Source organism: Scophthalmus maximus, chromosome 12 (genome assembly GCF_022379125.1).
Source record: "Scophthalmus maximus strain ysfricsl-2021 chromosome 12, ASM2237912v1, whole genome shotgun sequence".
NCBI lineage: Eukaryota > Metazoa > Chordata > Actinopteri > Pleuronectiformes > Scophthalmidae > Scophthalmus > Scophthalmus maximus.
In genome coordinates, this window is record NC_061526.1 from 6,254,889 (window position 1) to 6,274,362 (window position 19,474).

The 19,474-nt window shown below is 42.1% G+C and overlaps 4 protein-coding genes and 1 long non-coding RNA gene across 6 annotated transcripts; 1 reads left to right on the plus strand and 4 right to left on the minus strand.

The window, feature by feature from the left end:
* Positions 1-32: 32 nt before the first annotated feature.
* On the minus strand, positions 33-4,034 carry LOC118287866 (thioredoxin). Of its 2 annotated transcripts, XM_035613460.2 has the most exons (5): positions 3,877-4,034; positions 2,129-2,233; positions 1,614-1,679; positions 1,196-1,261; positions 33-404 (listed from the first exon to the last, which is right to left on the minus strand). In XM_035613460.2, the coding sequence occupies exons 1-5, from the start codon at positions 4,009-4,011 to the stop codon at positions 342-344; spliced, it is 435 nt and encodes a 144-aa protein (XP_035469353.2). In that variant the 5' UTR covers positions 4,012-4,034; the 3' UTR covers positions 33-341. The 2 variants fall into 2 exon arrangements, with proteins under 2 accessions (XP_035469353.2, XP_047191861.1); XM_047335905.1 differs by lacking the exon at positions 1,614-1,679.
* A 368-nt stretch (positions 4,035-4,402) lies between these two features.
* LOC118287907 (thioredoxin) lies at positions 4,403-7,482 on the minus strand. The gene is made up of 5 exons (XM_047335906.1): positions 7,342-7,482; positions 6,270-6,374; positions 5,831-5,899; positions 5,253-5,318; positions 4,403-4,799 (listed from the first exon to the last, which is right to left on the minus strand). Exons 1-5 carry the CDS (start codon positions 7,363-7,365, stop codon positions 4,737-4,739), a joined length of 327 nt encoding a protein of 108 aa, XP_047191862.1. The 5' UTR covers positions 7,366-7,482; the 3' UTR covers positions 4,403-4,736.
* LOC118287941 lies at positions 5,660-6,498 on the plus strand. Its single transcript, XR_004785769.2, has 2 exons — positions 5,660-5,918; positions 6,094-6,498. It is a non-coding gene; the product is annotated as an uncharacterized LOC118287941 (long non-coding RNA).
* Positions 7,483-7,964: 482 nt separating the features above from the next.
* LOC118287915 (thioredoxin) lies at positions 7,965-12,653 on the minus strand. Its single transcript, XM_035613558.2, has 5 exons — positions 12,499-12,653; positions 10,390-10,494; positions 9,855-9,920; positions 9,056-9,121; positions 7,965-8,334 (listed from the first exon to the last, which is right to left on the minus strand). Exons 1-5 carry the CDS (start codon positions 12,520-12,522, stop codon positions 8,272-8,274), a joined length of 324 nt encoding a protein of 107 aa, XP_035469451.1. The 5' UTR covers positions 12,523-12,653; the 3' UTR covers positions 7,965-8,271.
* Positions 12,654-15,321: 2,668 nt separating this feature from the next.
* LOC118290147 (prostaglandin reductase 1) lies at positions 15,322-19,452 on the minus strand. Its single transcript, XM_035617600.2, has 9 exons — positions 19,314-19,452; positions 18,585-18,714; positions 18,327-18,372; positions 18,142-18,201; positions 17,543-17,710; positions 16,743-17,016; positions 16,560-16,665; positions 16,154-16,272; positions 15,322-16,048 (listed from the first exon to the last, which is right to left on the minus strand). Exons 2-9 carry the CDS (start codon positions 18,688-18,690, stop codon positions 15,938-15,940), a joined length of 990 nt encoding a protein of 329 aa, XP_035473493.2. The 5' UTR covers positions 18,691-18,714; positions 19,314-19,452; the 3' UTR covers positions 15,322-15,937.
* Positions 19,453-19,474: the final 22 nt, after the last annotated feature.

The window sequence follows — 19,474 nt, forward strand, 5'->3', positions numbered from 1 at the left end:
TTGAAATACACAAATAATATCACAAACGCTCATGTATCTCATCTTCATTTATTAATTCAACCTTGTTGAATACGTACCGTACAGAGAAATGTTCAGGAGGAAATTCCAATTCATGGTACAGAACTTAAAAAGTGATAATCACATCCGGTTTGAGTAAAATGTCTTAGATGGATCTGGATCTGAGCGGACTACAATAAGTGGATTAAAATTTACCGCCGGTGTGGAATAGAGGGACTGATGGTTATTGGGTATGAAATTAAACCTGGAAATTTCTGAGGCCAACAGTGGTTCCTGTGAAGATTATGTAACGAGGATGTGTGATGATTTGGTCTCTGGGAATTTTATTTCAACCTCCTCAGAAATTGGAGCAGCTTGTCTCGACTGGCACCAGTGAAGTGGTCCACCTGAAATACACGAAGGGGGTAAAAAAATAAAAAACATTCATTCAAATTGGATTTTGTGTTGACAAAGCGCAGAAGAATTACCAGACTCCGTGGAGGCTTTTTATCCCTTTTATTTTATTATTCTTACACTAAACCTTTTTCTGTGAGATTTGCCTGCATCAGCCCGCTGAGCCTGGACTCTTGCTAACAAGGCATCCATCGTTTCTTCTGCTCTGCCCCGGAAGGACATTAGAGGTGAAAACAAAGCTGTTAAAGCCCGATCCACAGTCTGTTACTCCTTTCCTTTCAGACACATTACAACTTTAGTTCAAAGTATAACTGTCAATCTCTGCTCTTGCTGTAAAGTATATACCAGGGATGGCCCGATCTGATATTCCATATCGGTGTCGGGGCAATATGAAAATGATCGGAAGCAATAAGAAGTAAAATCCGATCTGATTTATTACAGTAAACCTCCAAATAAGTGCCTATTTACGTATATACTAAGCCTTGAGCGACGTTCCGGCAGCATCATTTCATGTTTATTATTTAATAAACAGTAAGGAGTTAAATTTGTTTTTTGCTTGTTTGAATGGTGCTGACCATAAAAAAAATCCTTTAGGGGAGTTGAATATTTGTTTCACAGTTGAGATGGCAAAACACAAAGTGCATCCCGAACAATGCATTATTAATATTGTATTTTACGAGCGGGGAAAAGATTGTTTCGGATCGGTATCGGCAGATACTCAAGGTTGCAGAATCTGTATCGCATTGGACACGAAAAACAGGTATCGTCCCATCCCTATACTCACCATATTTCCATTCTTGTAAAATTGGAATGTGGGCATGGCTGATATTCCGCAGGATTGAGCGACATCCTGAAATGAACGGAAAGGGAACAACAGTCAGGTGGCTGATACAATCACACAGTACAATGATCGCACAGTTCAAAGCTTTTTTTTAAATGAAGCTTAAACATGTAAATACACGATTGGTCAGCATGTGGTCACAATAAGCCAATAAATCTGTAATCGCTCTTTAACAGTGCTGTTAATGTTTAACGGCTAACTGGTTATTTATTCGCATTTTTATGTCCCGGTGCTCGGCACAGACAAAGAAAAATAATTCTCCAGGATGGTTTGTTCTCACGTGAACAATTTGTGGCATTAACACACCGTCAAGGGGGGGGGGGGGGGGGGGGGGGGGGTGCAAAAGAGCAAACGCGCTTACGTCAACTTTGTCGATGTCCAACTTCAGAAAAACCACCTCACTGAACTCGGCGTCCTCCGACAGTTGCTGCAACGGAGAGGGTCAGGTGCGCATCACAATGAAAGAGAAAGAGAAAGAGAAAGTAATGAAAATGAAACCTCTTGGTTGCATTATATATTTTTGATAGGCACAACCATCACTTTGCATTTCCAGCAAAGGAGGCGTGTCCAACTAGAAGTGGGGAGTGGCTTGACAATGGGTTGCCGGAGCAACAACCTCCCCTCCACTCTTCAGACCCCTCAAGAAAAGAGCTCCTTTAAAAATTTTTTTAAAAACCCTGACAGACTACAGACATTTGATTCATAAAAACTACTGCAACTACAGTCATTTCAAAAATAAAACGCCTGCTGGAAGTTTGCCCTCCCTTAACATGGCTTAATTGAAAAAAAGAAAATCAATAAAAATAAAAAAAAACTTTGCGAACACGCTTCCCTTGGTCCGACAATTTAACCACGTTAAAGGAGTCGTCCACTTACTTTATAATAGGGGCTGATCATTTTACAGGGGCTGCACCACGAGGCTGTGAAGTCCACCACCACCAGCTTGTCCCCGGCATCCTTGAGTTCTTTTTTGAACTGATCCTACGGGAAACAAGAATAGAGAGAATGGCGTCTTCTGAGAGCTGAGCCTGAAGCTTCTGTGGGGAGAGTACTGTTGTTGTTGTGGAGTTCTGTTTGAGTCACTGCTCGATGACGTCAGGGATCAATGGCTGGTTACATATAAACCTACAACATTGTCATAATGATAACCTGGAAGCTTTTACTCTGTGTGTGTGCAACAGTTTCTAGAACTTGGGCTTTAGTATAGTACCACCAGACTGCATCACGCATAGTTCAAACAATTTGAGCTCATTAATATAATTTATATAAACACTGTACAAAATTCAATTAGAGGATTACTGTTCCCTCCTGTGTAGAATACTCCTTGTGTGGAGTTTTTCCTTCATTCAGAATCAGAAGAACCTGAAACCTCCTCGCCAGCTGATCAACACTTACCAGCTTCAGGTTATATGAAGTTAAGTGGCTATTTCCTCCTCCTGCCTGTTTAAGCTGTTTCCAACCGCAACATCGATGCATATATTCTATGTTTTACTGTATTTCAACTGAGCATGGTAAAAACGTGCTGGTGCAGAGCACCTGACAAACCTGATATGCTACAGCAGTGGCAATGCCTAAAGTTTGCAATGACCCCCGGGGGGGCCCCACCTGACTCTACCGGCTCCCGTTGCAAGTGACGTGCATGATTCCAAAAAATGAAGAGGAGTTACCCTTCTGGAAGCGAAAAATAAAGGAGAAAAAAGAGGACGAGGAGAAAAAAAAAAAGCAAGACAGTGGTAAATAGAACAGATAATGATGATTAAATATAACACTACATAACTAAATGCTGCTTGTCTAAACCTAACTCCGGAGGAGAGACACTTGAATGACGTGACTTCCGCGAGCATCACATTATTTCCTAGGTTTACTTTGACGTTTGGCGAGTGCATTGAAATGTATTGTTCATGTCTGTGGAGTCGGCCTGTGGTTTTATGAAACTGAAATCTTCATTACGCTGTAAATGTAAAGACCTTAGTAGCCACAGTGCAGGCCTCCGGCACACAAGTGTCATCATCTGTATTGGAACTGTGTTCAATTGCATTCGCCCCTGAAATGTAAGTATTAAACCATTCATAGTTTTTGAAAAGATAGATTATTTATAACATAATGGTGATGAACGCTGGTTCGAGGGGGGCCCCCTTTTGGTGTTTTGCCTGGGGCCCCAACATGCTTTAGAATCGCCTCTGTCGGGGAGGGAGGGGAGGGAGGGTGGGCGTGGTGGATTCTGTCTAAATTCCCGGAGTGAGTCCTCTCGCAATCTTCTGTCAGCTGTGTGCGCGTGGGCGGGGCTTAATGTTTTCAGGTGAGCCCAAGAGTGAACGACGCGAACTAGAACCGGTCGGAGCAGTTTGGGGATCGAGGGTGAGTTGGAACCGGAAAGCCCCCGGTTGGTTCGAACCCGGAACCTTCTAACCTCTCTCTCTCTCTCTCTCTCTATATATATATATAAATTCTTTTTTGAGACAAAGACCCGGCAACTGAACTCCTTCAAAAAATAATGGAGCAAGAGACGGGAAGAGGCGCGCGTGGGCAGAGAGTTACAAGTGTGACTAATATGTTTCACAATGGCGTCGCCAGAAAGGACAACGACGACAAAAACACTCCACATGAAATCGGTCACAACTTACCATACTTTCCACTTCTGTGACCATGGTGGCTGTTGAGTGAACGCGTCTTCCTGGAGAGCAGCAGGCGACTGACCGGCCGAGCGTCTTCACACACCGCGCTCTTACCGCAGCTGCCTCGACTCCACCCGCCGCCATCCGCCCAAAAGCGGAAGTGGCTTTAGAAAAAAATAAAAGTCTGCCTGGGCTACGAGTAGTGTAACTTGCCATACATGTGCTGGGGACTTTTATTTTGAAAGTTGTCAGACATGTCACCATTTTTCGTTGTCGCAAGCTTCACAACTCAGTCGGTTTGTTGCGGTCGGGTGGGGCCCTGCAAGATGTTAGATACAAGTATTTCAAATATTATCTTTGCGTATTTTTGTCAAGTGTTTCCTCTTCTTTGGACCACTTGGAGTGACTTTTTCAACATATGAATAAATCTGACCCCAAAAAAGAAAAACACGTAGTTGATTAGATGACTTCCTGTTCCTGCTCAGTAGGGTATTAAACATATGCTGCTATAAACATATGGTGCAGTTGTCCAATGTATGGGTAAACTATTCTCACAATTTTATTAATGCACAAAAAAAACAGTGCGTGTCAAAATTGGGTCATGTTGTGCTCAACGAGCTGAGACGGTGTCGAAATACACAAATTATATGACAAACGCTCATGTAGCTCATCTTCATTCTATCAACTCAACAAAATGCCAATTCATGGTGCATAATTTAGAAAAAGTGCTAAATCACATCCGGTTAGAGTAAAATGGCACACATGGATCTGGATCTGAGCGGACTACAACCAGAATTTCTGTGGCAAACAGCGGTTCCTGTGGAGCTTATATGACAAGGTCGTGTGTGTCCATTTGGTCTCCTGGATTTTTACTTCAACCTCCGCAGAAATTCGAGCAGCTCGTCATCACTGGGACCAAAGAACTTGTCTAACTGAAAGACAAAAAGGGGGGAAAAAATACATTTTAAAAAAACATTAATTCAAATTCAGATTTCATACGGGGAATGTGCCCCACCTGACCGGTGACGTGGAGGGTTGTTTAAGACACACCGCTCAGGTACATCATGCTCATTACAACTTTATTTCAAAGATTCGCTGTCAATCTCCGCTTTTGCTGTACAGTACCTTCTTTCCATTCTTTAAATATTGGAATATTATGGTGCTGACCATGAGAAATTCCGTTAGGGGAGTTGAATATTTGTTTCACAGTTGAGATGGCAAAACACAAAGTGCATCCTGAACAAAACATTATCAATGTTGTATTTTACGAGCGGGGAAAAGATTGTTTCAGATTAATATCGGATCGGTATCGGCAGATGCTCAAGGTTGAGGGTCTGTATCGCATTGGACACGAAGAAAAGGTATCGTCCCATCCCTGTACTCACCATATTTCCGTTCTTGTAAAATTGGAATGTGGGCATGGCTGATATTTCGCAGGATTGAGCGACATCCTGAAATGAACGGAAAGGGAACAACAGTCAGGTGGCTGATGCAACCGTATAGTACAGTGATCATACAGTACAATGCTTTATTGAAAATGACGCTTAAACCTGTTGTAAATACATGATTTTCAGATGTTAAACACGCTGCAGCGTTGCCAGCTTTTACGCGTACATAAGTTTTACACTAGTGGAATATGGAGGTCTTCCCTCTCGTCTTTGTTTAAGTGTGAGGTCCCACTTTTTTTTCTTTGAGAGTTGAGTATTAAATGGCGACATTAGCCAAAACAATAAAACATACTATTACTTGTAATCCTTCTCCACAGATGGACTCTCTCTCTCTCTCTCTCTCTCTCTCTCTCTCTCTCTCTCTCTCTCTCTCTCTCTCTCTCTCTCTCTCTCTCTCTCTCTCTCTCTCTCTCTCTCTCTCTCTCTCTCTCTCTCTCTCTGTCACGTGTGTGTGTGTGTGTGTGGTTGACACACCGTCAACAGGGGGAGGTCCACAGGAGCAAACACACACTTACTCTAGCAGCTTCGTCGATGTCCACCTGCAGGAAAACCACGTCACTGAACTCGGCGCTCTCTGACAGTTGCTGCAACGGAGAGGATCGGGTGAGCATCACGATAAAACGCACGAGAGACAATAATGTTTTGTGGTATTTTTGTCCCCCAGTGAAATAAAACTAGACGAGAAGAAAAAAAACAACAACCTCATAAAAAAATTTAAAAAATGGTTGCATTAGTTAATTTTGATGAGCACAACCATCGCATTGCATTTCCATCAAAGGAGGCGTGTCCAACCACAAGAGGGGAGCGGCTTGACCAAGGGTTGCCGGAGCAACAACCTCCCTCCTCTAAAGAGATGCTCTTCAGATGCCTCAGGAAAAGAGCTCCTTGCATGCTTCCTTTGGTCCAACGATTTAAGAGCTCCTTTTAACCCCGTTAAAGGAGTCGTCCACTTACGTCATAATAGGGGCCGATCAGTTTACAGGAGCCGCTCCACTTGGCCTTGAACTCCACCACCACCAGTTTGTCCCCGGCATCCTTCAGTTCTTTTTTGAACTGATCCTACAGGAAATAAGAAAACAGAGAATGGCGTCTTAGTTTTAGTCACTGCTCGATGATGTCAGGGATCAATGGCTGGTTACATATAAACCCTTAATCATTTTCATAATAATAACTTTGAAGCTTTTACTCTGTGTGTGTGCAACAGTTTCTAGAACTTGGGGCTTTAGCATAGTACCACCAGACCGCATCATTTGTTTAAAGGTACACCACTTCCTGATTTGTGAACACTATATTTTAATAACGTCAGTCAATAGCATGAATCTTTATCAGGAATCCTTCAGAACATACATGTTCTCTATGTAGGCCTGCTGCTGTGCATATTATGCATATTATATTTTGACACTGCAAATGCCGTGGTCGTTGAAAAGCGTTGTTGATCATGAGAACATTTAAATGTCCGGGGAGCACGACTAAGCCATGATACAGTATTATTAACATAGTATTATCACTGGCTGTGGCTCGGGAGGTAGAGTCGTTCATCCATCAACCCAAGGGCCGGCGGTTCGAATCCGTAAAATTGTGTACGATTGATAGAGATCCGGTGGACTCTGACGGTCTCCGTACTCCCTCGCATTCATTTATCGGCCTTGTGGGCAGGGTTTATACAGGTAATGACAGCGTTAACCGCACAAACAAAAAACTGGTTTTAAGATTGAGGGTAAACTAGAAATTAGAACAGGTTTACCGGGAAGTTAGTCCTGAATTGGGGAGCTGGAGCTCTTGTTTTCGAACCCAGAACCGTCTTAATGTGAGGCGACAGCACTGACCACTGCATGCATGTATGTATATATATTTTGAGACCAAATTAAGACATAAAGACCAGGAAACTGAACTCCTTAAAATGGAGAAGAGAAAGGAAGAGGTGCATGGGCACAGAGCAGGCACCCAGCGTTAAAACTTTTACTAATGTGTTTACAATGGCATGTCCAGAACAATAACAACAAAACATAAATAAGTCACAACTTACCAAATTTAGCACATTTCTAACCATGGTGTCTGTGGAATGAACGCGTCTGCCGGACGAACAACAGGCGAATGTCTTTAAACAAGCCACACACCGCGCTTAAATCATCATCAGTCCAATAGCGGAAGTCACTTTAAAAATAAAAAGTCTGCCTTGGTTTTGAGTTGTATAACTTGCTATACATGTGTTGGGGACTTTTATTTTGAAAGTTGTTAGACATGTAATATTTTTCATTGTCGCAGCTGTACAACTCAGTCAGTTCACTGCGGTTGGGTGGGGCCCTACATGATGTTAGATAAAAGTATTTAAAACAATTATCTTTGCATATTTTTATCAAGTGTTTCTTAATTTTTTTATTCTTCTTTGAACCACTTGGAGTGAATCAGTCAACATATTAATAAATCTGACCCCAAAAAAGAAAAAACACGTAGTTGATTACCTTAGATGATTTCCTGTTCCTGCTACGATGTGTAAAAACTTATTGATGCAGTTGTCCAATGTTTATGTATAAACTATTCTCACATTTTTATCACAAACCACAAGTACAAAAATCCAGTGCGTGTCATGTTGTACTCAACAAACTGAAACGGTGTTGAAATACACAAATAATATCACAAACGCTCATGTATCTCATCTTCATTTATTAATTCAACCTTGTTGAATACATACCGTACAGAGAGATGTTCAGGAGGAAATTCCAATTCATGGTACAGAACTTAAAAAGTGATAATCACATCCGGTTTGAGTAAAATGTCTTAGATGGATCTGGTTCTGAGCGGACTACAATAAGTGGATTAAAATTTACCGCCGGTGTGGAATAGAGGGACTGATGGTTATTGGGTATGAAATTAAACGTGAAAATTTCTGAGGCCAACGGCGGTTTCTGTGAAGATTATGTAAGGTGGTCGTGCGTGGATTTGGTCTCCGGGATTTTTATTTTAAGTTCCTCAGTAATTCGAGCAGCTTGTCTTGGTTGGAGCCAGAGAACTCTTCCACCTGAAACACACAAAGGGGGTAAAAAAAAAAATGTATATATGAGTTCAAATTGGATTGGAGGCTTGTCATGCAAGAGCATTTTTATATTCTTACAATAAACCTTTTTCTGTTTCTGTGAGATTAGCTCATGAGTGAACAGAGGCAGAGTGACCAAGCCTCAACCTGGACTAAATTGTCAATTGCTTGTTTGATAGTGGAAAAAAAAAATCTGAAACCAGCAAACAAAGTATTTCTTCTTTGGAAGAAATTTGTTTTCTTCAGGATGAAAAAAAATAACCATCTTCACTGTCGACGGGGGAAATTAGGTGACAATATTTCCCCTTAAAAAAAGCACCAAGCAGTGCCCACTCGCTCACTGTAAATGTTCCGGAGGATTTTTACTACTCCCTGGAAAATGTCCGGAGAAATATTTGTGGACATTTGCGTTCCCACAAACGGAAAAATTACGAGAAAAATGATGTCCGGACTTCAGTGCATATCTGATAGCAGCTTTAGTGGCACTATGATGATCACAAATCATGAGAACGTGCCACTTAAGAAAAAGTATGTCTAACACACTTCCCCTACCGTTAGATATCAAATATTAATATTTAATTATCAGGTGACCTAAAACACGACTCGATTAAAAACAAATGTTTCTAATTTTCCTTTCCGACACATTACAACTTTGTTTCAAAGATTCAGTGTCAATCTCCGCTTTTGCTGTACAGTGTATACTCACCCTCTCTCCCTTCCTGAAAAATTGGAATGTGGGCATGCATTTAATTCCGCAGAACACACTGACATCCTGAAAAGAACGGAAAGGGAACAACAGTCAGGGGGGCTGATGCAATCATACAGTACAGTGCTTTAAACAAAATGAAGCTAAAACATGTAAATCCATTTTCAAATGATTTACTGACGGGCAGACAAATCATTAGGGAAAATAATCACATCTGTGTCCAACTTGTTCCTTAGGAAAAATGTGGTGTCAACAGCTTCACAGATCAGATATCAGCTGGAGTTTGGACAAAAGCTAAAATACTCTGTGTGCTTGTACGTCACTGTGAAACGATGTGTGACGGGAGGTGTGACAGCGTGTTGTAACAAAAGTCAATCTGCCAAAAGCTGGAATCCCTCTTTAACAATGCTGTTAATGTTTAAGACTAACTGTTTGTTTATTTGCATTTTCATGTCGCCGAACTCGGCACAGAAAAAAACCTAAGAATTCTCCAGGATGGCTTGTTGTCACGTGACCAAGTTGCAGCTCTGACGGCCCCCTCCCCCCAAAAAAACCTTGGTCACATGAGCCAGCCGGTGAAATGGATTTAACGCATAGTCTGATTGTGTGTGAGAAGGATTAGAAGTAATAGTCCCTCTACCTGGTTTTTGTTGGTTTGGCTCATGTCGCCATTCAATACACAAAGCAAACACTAGGAGAACTGCTACAGAGCGCTCTCTCTCTCTCTCTCTCTGTCAAGTGTGTGTGTGGTTGACACACCGTCAACAGGGGGGAAATGCAAACGAGCAAACACACTTACGTCAGCTTCGTCGACGTCCACCTTCAGGAAAACCACGTTGCTGAACTCCGGGTTCTCCGACAGTTGCTGCAAAGGAGAGGATCAGGTGAGCATTAGGAGTTCTCTCACACACTCACACAGAAGAGAGAGAGAAAATAATATTTCGCGGTATTTTTTTCCTGCTGTGAAATAAAACTAGACCAGGAAAAAAACCAACAGTAACCTCTTAATAACCATCACTTTGCATTTTCAACAAAGGAGGCGTGTCCTAATAGAAGTGGGGAGCGGCTTGACAAAGGGTTGCCAGAGCAACAACCTTCCTCCTCTGAAGAGATGCTCTTCAGATCCCTCAGGAAGAGAGCTCATTTAAAAAACAAAAAAAACATGACAGACTACAGACTACGGTTCCTTTCAAAATAAAACACCTCAAGGAGTTTGTCCTCAAGTTAAAAAAAACAAAAAATTGTGAACATGATGTAAGTTGGGGTTGTCTCACAGAAGCTTCCTTTTGCCCAACAACTTCAAAACAGAACTTAAAAAGGAGTCGTCCACTTACGCCAAAATACGGGCCGATCATTTTACAGGGGCCGCACCACGTGGCTGTGAAGTCCACCACCACCAGCTTGTCCCCGGCATCCTTCAGTTCCTTCTTGAAATCATCCTGCAGGAAACGAGAAAAAACAGAGAATGGCGTCTTGTGAGAGCTGATCGGGAGAGTACTGTTGTTGTTGATGTGGAGTTTTGTTGTCAGGGATCAATGGCTGGTTAGAATTTTAAACCTAAAACATTTTCTACACATAACCTGGAAGCTTTCACTCTTAAGTGTGTGTGTGCAATAGTTTCCACATCCTAGGTTTAGTACGCTGTAGTACCACCAGACCGCATCACGCATAGTTCAAACAGTTTGAGCTCATTAATAAATAATAATAAATCAATATATATATCACGATATTTAAAAATCTCCTTTACAAAATTTTACGTGGCAATTTGTAGTCGCGATATTCGCAATATAGTGATTTAATACATCTCATGTGCAACAAGCCGTGATACATGGAATATACTGGAGATACTGCCCACCCCTTACTTCAGGTTATACAAAGTCTATATATAAAAAAATTACGATTCAGTGTTCCCCTTAGGTTTACTTTCTCAACCACCCACTTTGGTATAAAAGTATTTATATCTGCATATACATATATATATATATGTGTGTGTGTGTGTCGAGACAGAGTACATTTATTAAAGGGCTGTACTTTAAGAATAGGTTTCACAAATCACGTTAAGTTTCATCCACAGTCTTTTATGCAGGAAAGGGGAATAAGGTGTGTAAGGAGAGTGACCTTAAATGACTTACGCTTGGCATTATATGTAAAATACAAAAAAAATTAATATATATATATTTATTTATTTAAATTTATTTAACTTTTCAGGGGGGGCGGGGTCTCCCGTTGGAGGGGCGGGGCGAAACACGGCTGTTTCCTCCTTACACCCGCCGGTCTGAAGTGTTGCCAGCTGCAGCATCAGTGCTAAATGATGTAAAACAGTTACGACGAGGAATACACACATTTACAATAGTGGCTCTGAAATACCACACGGGTCATTCAAGGAAGAAAGGAAAGAGGGGGAGGGGGGGGGGGGCCCCGTCCATCACCCACCCATCCGGGGACACCCGGTGTGGAAAACACGCTCCGGTGCTAGCCTGCCCCTACTTTAGCATTTGCAGCTACGACGACCACGCTCTGCACGCACGGGCTTCCGTACGCCGACAACAGAGCGAGCTAAGGCGCGGAAACTGGACGAACCTCACGCACACACACACACACTCACACACTCACTTCACACACACTCTCTCTCTCTCTAACACACACACACACACACACACACACACACACTCACTTCACACACACTCTCTCTCTCTCTAACACACACACACACACACACACACGATGGCTAAAGTCCACAGTCTGACACATGGTGACGACTGTAGCCCGAGGCGAAGTTAGCTTCCGATTCGACATAACGGTATGAAGTCATTTGCTTTGCTTTTTTTTTTCTCCCTCTACACCATTCATTGTTTCTGAAGGGGCCGCAGAAACACCAGTGAACCAACGTTCTGATTTGTGAATACTATATATATATATATATATATATATATATTATATTTACGTCAGAAAAGGTTTCCCTTTCCCACTTAAGAAAAAGGAAAGCTAGAAACATAACCTTCTTAAAAAAAACCCCACACACCTCACATCTGAAAACCTGAAGAAGAAAACAAAGACAAATTTCATGCTCTCCCTACAAACCGGATCTCAAGAGCAACCCCGTTCACACTCGGACCGGATTAACGGAGGACAGCGTGGAAACAGTTAGACGGTAAAGAAACCCTACGAATGAGAGTCTAACTTCACGTCACCCCGACGTTATCCAACATGCATCACCCGCTTTCGAGCGAAGAGGACGCGTATGAACCATAAATTTAAAAAAATGAGTCCATATTTTGAATCCGATTCAAAAGTCCCGTCTTTAAACTACAAAACGAGACGGTAAGAGCAGGAGACTGAACTCCTAAAATGGAGAAAGAGAAGGGAGCCGGCGTTAAAAACAACCGTCCACTGATGGCTGCTCCGAAAGCATCATTCAGAAAATGAAATAAGTCACCACTTACCATATTTTCCACATTTTTAATCATGGTGGCGGTTGAATGAACGCGTGTCCCGCACGAACAAGCAGGCGACGGAGAAGAGGGCGAATGTCTCCGGTCAAGCGACACACCGCTAATTTATGGCAGCCGCGTCAAGTCAACGAAACGTCATCGGCCCAACAGCGGAAGTCCCTGTGGAGTACTTTAAAAAATAAAAGTCTGCCATTGGCGTTGAGTAATAATACAGTATTCCTAGGTAATAATACTTGCTATACAGATGCGGGGACCCCCCAACCCCTCTCCCCATTCGTCTCTTAGTCAATGGCTAAAAGGAATGCCTAGCCCACCTTTTATGGAAAAAAATATTCATATCAACAAGGCCCAGTACCCCCACTGACACCTCCCTTCCTTCCCCAAGGACATTACACGTTATATTAACGTAATCCACCACACTCACAATTAACCATCTGTGACCCCGATATTTATTGTAAATAGAGGGAATTTTATTTCATATCATCTTATTTTATTCTATTTTATTTTATTTTATTCAATATTCTTTTTCTAATTCTGTGTATATATGTTGACTGCTACATGCACCGTAATAACACCACACACACACAAATCATCATATGTAACCTGTTACCTACCTGGCATTAAAACTGATTTCGATTCTGATTCTGAAAAAAACAATATTTCCATAAAAGGAAAATTCAAAATCTTTGAAAAAAGATGTCGGGAGTATATATGGTTTTCCTGGAGAGACATAAAAAGGTCAAACTGAAGATTTTTTTGTCCCCCTCAACAAAATGAATGTGTTTATCTTAAATATAGAGTTGTTGTTTACACGAAATGGGACTTTTACACCATCAATTACTTAGATCGATTGATAGTGTATAAGAAAATAGTTACAACTTTATCTCTTGTATGGACGTATCCTGCTTAAATTCACATTAGGTCAGTGTTACAATGTGATGTAATCCAGCTCTGTGCTGAGACAAACTGTTATACATTGATTAGCGAGATACTAAAACTCTTGATCTATACTCATTCGGGGTTTGTATCGTACATGGGAATGTGTTTGTTTTATCCTTGAATGCGATACTAATCATTTGTGTGTGTATTTGTATGAATACATGAACATACATTTGTGTATGTGTTGTGTTTTTATGGTCAAAACCCTAATAAGTACAAAGGCACTCACTGAAACATAGCCCATAGTACTTTTAGTGAGGTGCACACGATTATAAACCTAACTTATATACATTCAAAATGTGTACAACAGTAAAATGCTGCTTATACATTGTTAAGGCAGCATCAACAAAACCAATGATCAGATAGAATCAGTGACGGACAGATGTTTTACTGCTCATCAAGAACTTTTACTTATCACTAAAATCACATTTTGCTGATTATCATGTCAATTTGCTGATTATCATGTCATTTTGCTGATTATCATGTCATATACATGATTTGGAATTGTTGTTTTGGCACATTTATTTGAATTAACGATCTGATTTCCACCCCTCTCTAAAGCAAAGTTTTCACCGGTGCGGAGTTTTATTTTGAAAGTTGTCAGTCATATAATATTTCTCATTGTCGCAGCTTTACGCCTCAGTCGGTTCGTGCGGCCGGGTCGGACCTACCAAATGTTAAATACAAGTATTAAAAACATTATCTTTCCGTATATGAATCAAGTGTTTCTTTTTTTTTCTTTTCTTTGAACCATTTGGAGTAAATCAGTCAACATATGAATAAATCTGACCCGCAAAAAAACAAAAACAAAAAACACGTAGCTGATTACCCATTATAATTCAGTGGCTAATTTAATTATTATGCATAATAACAATTAGTATAAAAACTTGTTCATGTACATGTGTAGTTACTCGTCTCGTATAAAAAGGCGGAGGGGGTTTAACGGTAATTCAAGTCACAGTGACTTGACAATTTCCTGTTTTACCGTAAAGACTTGAGTCCGCGCAGCTCAATACCACCACTTTCTGGGAATTATGACTAATCCTATTGTATCATTTATCCCTGACTATCACTTTCATTTTGCTTTGGTTAAACCATATGCAGTCTGCATCTCCCACACATTAACATGATGCCTTTATAAACCCCCCCCCCCAAAAAAAACACCCCTAAATTTACACTTACTTTATTAATTTTTTTCTCAACTGCACACTTTGGTATAAAAGTATTAATATCTGCATATATATGTCAAGATGGAGTACATTTAGTAAAGTGCTGTTGTACTTTAGGATTTCAGGGGTGCTTGGCTGCACCATTTCAGAGGTAAATACTGTCTCAACTAGTTTTAATAGTACTTAGTAGTTACATCTCAGATTAAATCTCACATAAGCAAAACAATAAACTCATAAATTATTGCAGATGAACACAATGGTCCCCAACCTTTTGGTGGCAGGAGTTGTGAGTTCCGCCTATTAGATCGTCAGACGGTTTCAATTGAGTAACTTTATTCATAATGAAATGCAAAAAATCTGAAAACTTAAACAACACCAGTGTAGCAGATTTAGTTTTTCTTTTCTTTTCTACCTCATAAATAACCCCTCAGATGTTTTCCAGTGACCCTGGATAAAACTACCTCAAAGTATTTTAAAGCGATCAGAAATTAATCTCCATCTCGAACAGCTCATAATAAAGTATGTGTCAACATATCAAGTAACTTTACTCTTTATACTTTAAGCACTTTTACATAGGTATGATTTTGAACGCAGGGCTCGGGACACCTGTAATGAAATGGGGCCTTAAATGCAAGTTGTGAATAGATTTGACACCAGATTCTCTCGTTCTGCAATATGTACATAAGAAAAAGACATGATGCATATAGACAATTCTTTTTTTAAAAAGCCAAACCTTTTTATTTACTATATAAAAGCTCTCACTAAATACAAAGCACATGGTTAATTACTGTTTGTTACAGTTAACGACTGTATTGGCAGCAGATCCAGGAACCTTCATACTCCCAAATGACATACACTCAAATATGACGACACTTTTCTGGGCGGTGCTGCTGTGTAAACGGTGAAAACTTTGAAAATTCAAAAATACCAAGCAGTAAATGCTACCATTATTTTAAAGAGAAAGAAAGAAAAGAGAGCATTTTCCCTAGAAGGAAAATCCCCTTAACTTCGCAGAATGGTTCCGCCCCCTCACTCGAAAGCGGACGACTTGTTTCAGATTGAATCCGTTAATTGTCAACTCGTGCGGAAAAAAATATAAATCACATTTTCTCACGTGGCTAAATAACAAGATTGCATCTATATTATTTTAGTATTGTGACAAAGACAAACATCCAAACGAACAAACGTCGACATGCTAATATGAAAAAATATATACGGTTTAGCTGGTTCCGTGTCCTGCTCCGTCCTTCGTGTATGAAATATATGATAGTTAGTTGTTGTTTTTTTGTAATACTGTTCTGTCCCTATGGATCCTGTGAGGATCAGACTGCGACGACGGCCTTGCCCACGTTGTCTCCCTGCAGCAGCCCCATGAAGGCAGCCGGCATGTTCTCAAAGCCTTTGGTGATGTGCTCGCGACTGTGCAGTTTGCCCTGCAGAGGCGGGAAATAAACAAAATGATCACACAGACATTACAAAAAAGAAGAGAAAAAAATGATATCAAGCCACCGTATTGAGTCGTTTCGCCGGTCACTGACCTCCTTCAACCATCCCATCAGCCTCTTGAGGGATTCGGGGTGTTTGTGCTCCCACCTGGACTGCATGAAGCCCTCCATCTTCAGCTGCTTGAAGATCATGGTCAGCTGCGGGTACGGGCCTTGAACACGGAGAGAATAAGAGAGAGTGTATTCAGTAACTTTCGGTGACGGTCCGAGGAAACGGTCCGTTCTTCTCAGAATCTGTTCATACACCTCTGCAGCTTTTCAGTGATGAGGTGCTGCCCTCTGGTGGACTGATGTGTTAATATATGTGGACTTGTGAAGGTGGGGGGGTGATTCATTTTATGAACTGTTCCGACCGCACTTCACTGTGGCCTCGAGTTGAGGCATTTCAAAAATTTGCCCGACTATTGAAATAGAAAAAGAGAGCGAGGGAGGTGCACACCTGTCTGAGGCGTGGTGTCATTGTACACGGAAATGCTGCCACACACAGCGATTCTCCCAAAGTTCTTCATCTGCTGCAAGGCAACACTTGAGAAGGGGCCTCCCACCTGAAGTCAGAACAGGCGTGTCAGTTGCATCGATGAAAAAAGAAAGGAAAGAGGAGAGTGTGTGCGTGTTTGCTTACATTCTCAAAGAAGCAGTCGTATCCCTCCGGAGAAGCCGTCTTCAGCGCCTCCTCCAGCGAACCGACGGTCTTGTAGTTGAAGGCCCCGTCGAAGCCCAGCTCCTTGAGGAAGGCCACCTTGGCATCAGAGCCCGCCGAGCCCACCACCTTACAGCCCTTGATCTTGGCGATCTGGCCCACCACGGATCCCACCGCGCCCGCCGCCGCATTCACCAGCAGGGTCTCGCCTTTCTGGAGTCCCAGCACCTCCTCGATCCCGAGCAGCGCCGTGAGTCTGGGGGGAGAAGATGGAGATGGAGCGACATTCAACCTCGGAAAGGCACGGGAGAGGGGGACGTTTTCCCCCTCCAGGTTCCCCCAGAGGAGCCTCTGCGACCTTTGTAAAGTAAACCCTTTGTAATCGCTTCCACAGCGAGGTTATCAGTGTTTATAAATGGGGGGATGAAACATCTGGAGCCAGTTTATTTGCTCAAAGGGAGACGAGACTCAGCTGTTCTCCTCTGGCGAGTCTTCCAAACAGCTGAGACGCAACACTCTCACTCGCTTTCCCAGGTCAAACATTGACAGGGAAATATGGCAAAATGTTTTTCAGGTAAGTCGTATCTTATCTGATCTGACATTCCGCTGACCCCACTGCTCTATGAATAATAGGTCACACATGGGAGTAGCCAATGTTACCAGCTGACTCCTAAGGAGTGTTCCTTACTTACTGCTTTTTAGAAGAAACTGACTGATGAGATCTTTTTGTGGCCGATATAAGATAACACCTCTGCACTCAGGCCTCTGTCAGTTTGCCTCACCCTGGCATGCCGATGGTTCCCAGGGCCAGGGACAACGAGACGTCTTGAGGCCAGTCGGGCATGATGGGGACCAGGTCCGTCCCGCCGCTGACCGTGTGCGTTCTCCAGCCACAACGACCGACAACATGGCTCCCCAGGGGAAACGCCGGGTTTTTACTTTGGATCACTCTACAGAAAAGAAGAAAAAAAACAACAACAACAACAACAAGTCAATCGAGTGTTTCTCACCCGTTTTCAATTCAATCCACGGTGTCGTATGTATAGCGCAAACACACAAACGCTAAACTCTTAAGTTTGCGCTGTGTCTGTAATCGTGCCACGGTATCCTTGACAAAGTGATTGTTTCGATGTTCTTTTGGAAAGTCTGGTCACCAAGTGATTATGTTCTTCAACAAAAACATTCCCTCCGAAACGGAGGCAGCGTTTGAAATCTCTGCCAGGAAATAGTCACTGTGAATCAAAGGCTGCAGTAATCACTAGCAGGTGTCTGACTTGTTCCTGTTTCGGGAAGGGAACCATCAGGCGTACACAGCACATCACGACAGACAAAAGACATTTCTCTCTGTGTGTGTGTGTGTGTGTGTGTGTGTGTTTCTTACTTGGCCACTTGAGTTCCAATCATCACATCGCCTTCTTTCATGCGAACGCGACTGAACGGCCTGGAGAGAAAAGCGGTTTGTTACATCGTGTGCGCATGCATCCCCCTCCCATCAACAAAATGATTTGGTAGTAATAAGAAGTCTTATAATCATTTTCCGGCTGCACGATGATGCCCTCCGCTCACCTCATGTACGGGTCGACACTGAGAAACACAGCCTCCAAGAGCACCTCTGAAACCAAAGGAGGGCGTTTGAGTGTCCGCATAAACAGAGTGGGTTTTCTTCTTCTGCACGTGACTCACTGACCTGAACACTGACTCATTTTAAACGCATGGTGTTTAATGTTCGAGACATAATGAAGACAAATAACGTGAGCGACATGATCTTCAAACCCAAGTAGAGCAAATTTACAGACACCAAAAAAAAAAATGATGTCACCATACCCCCATCTTTGGGCTCTGGAAGCTCCTCCGTCTTGAGCTCAAAGTCGCTGTCCTTGGGGAATCCATCGAAGTGACTGAGCAGGATCCACGTCTTAGCTTGGACCATGGCTGGGAGTCTTGCGTGTGATAACTTTGTCGCCGAGGCAACAAGCCAATCGTGAAAAGTGAGAAGAAAGGACTGCGTGAAATACACCGTGCATCAAACTAGATCTAACATTTTCTTAAATGTCCCTTTTCAAGCAGCACAAGTAGCAGTTAGGTTTTTTATATTTTCACTGTTCCAAGTGTTGAATGACTTTCTCCTCAGGCTGCAGTATTTTGTCTGCGGACTGTTATGTGGATAACATTATAATCAGCTGCACTCTCAGTCTGGAATGCAAATCGGTAATTCAGGAGAAACGCAGTACAAACACTTGCACTCATCATACTCATTGACTTTGTTATAAAAAACTAAAAGGTCAAAATACAAAAACATGGAGAAGAAAAAAACAAAAAGAGTTAATTTGACCTGAGTTAATAATAAACTTAATACAGTTTCTATGTGATGATATAAATATAACTTTTGGTGAGATAACATTGCTTTCTTGGCTCAATGAAAGCAAACAGCATGACAATCGAAAGCGTGGAAGTGAGAAGTGAACTCCCAGCTGTGCACTGAGAGTCAGACACACAATAACAGGAAATCGATGTCGCGTTACGTCGATCGATAAGCATCCATCTCTAACCTACCAGTTGACGGAGGGTCCTCACAGAGAAATGGCAGATCGCACGCCGGAATGAGAGGATATGTTGAGGCTGCGCTGAGAACAAGAGACGCTCGGAGGAGAGGGAGGAGCGACGACGCTCCGTGCGTTCAATTGGCCGAAAGCGCAGCGCTACTTCCGACGTGT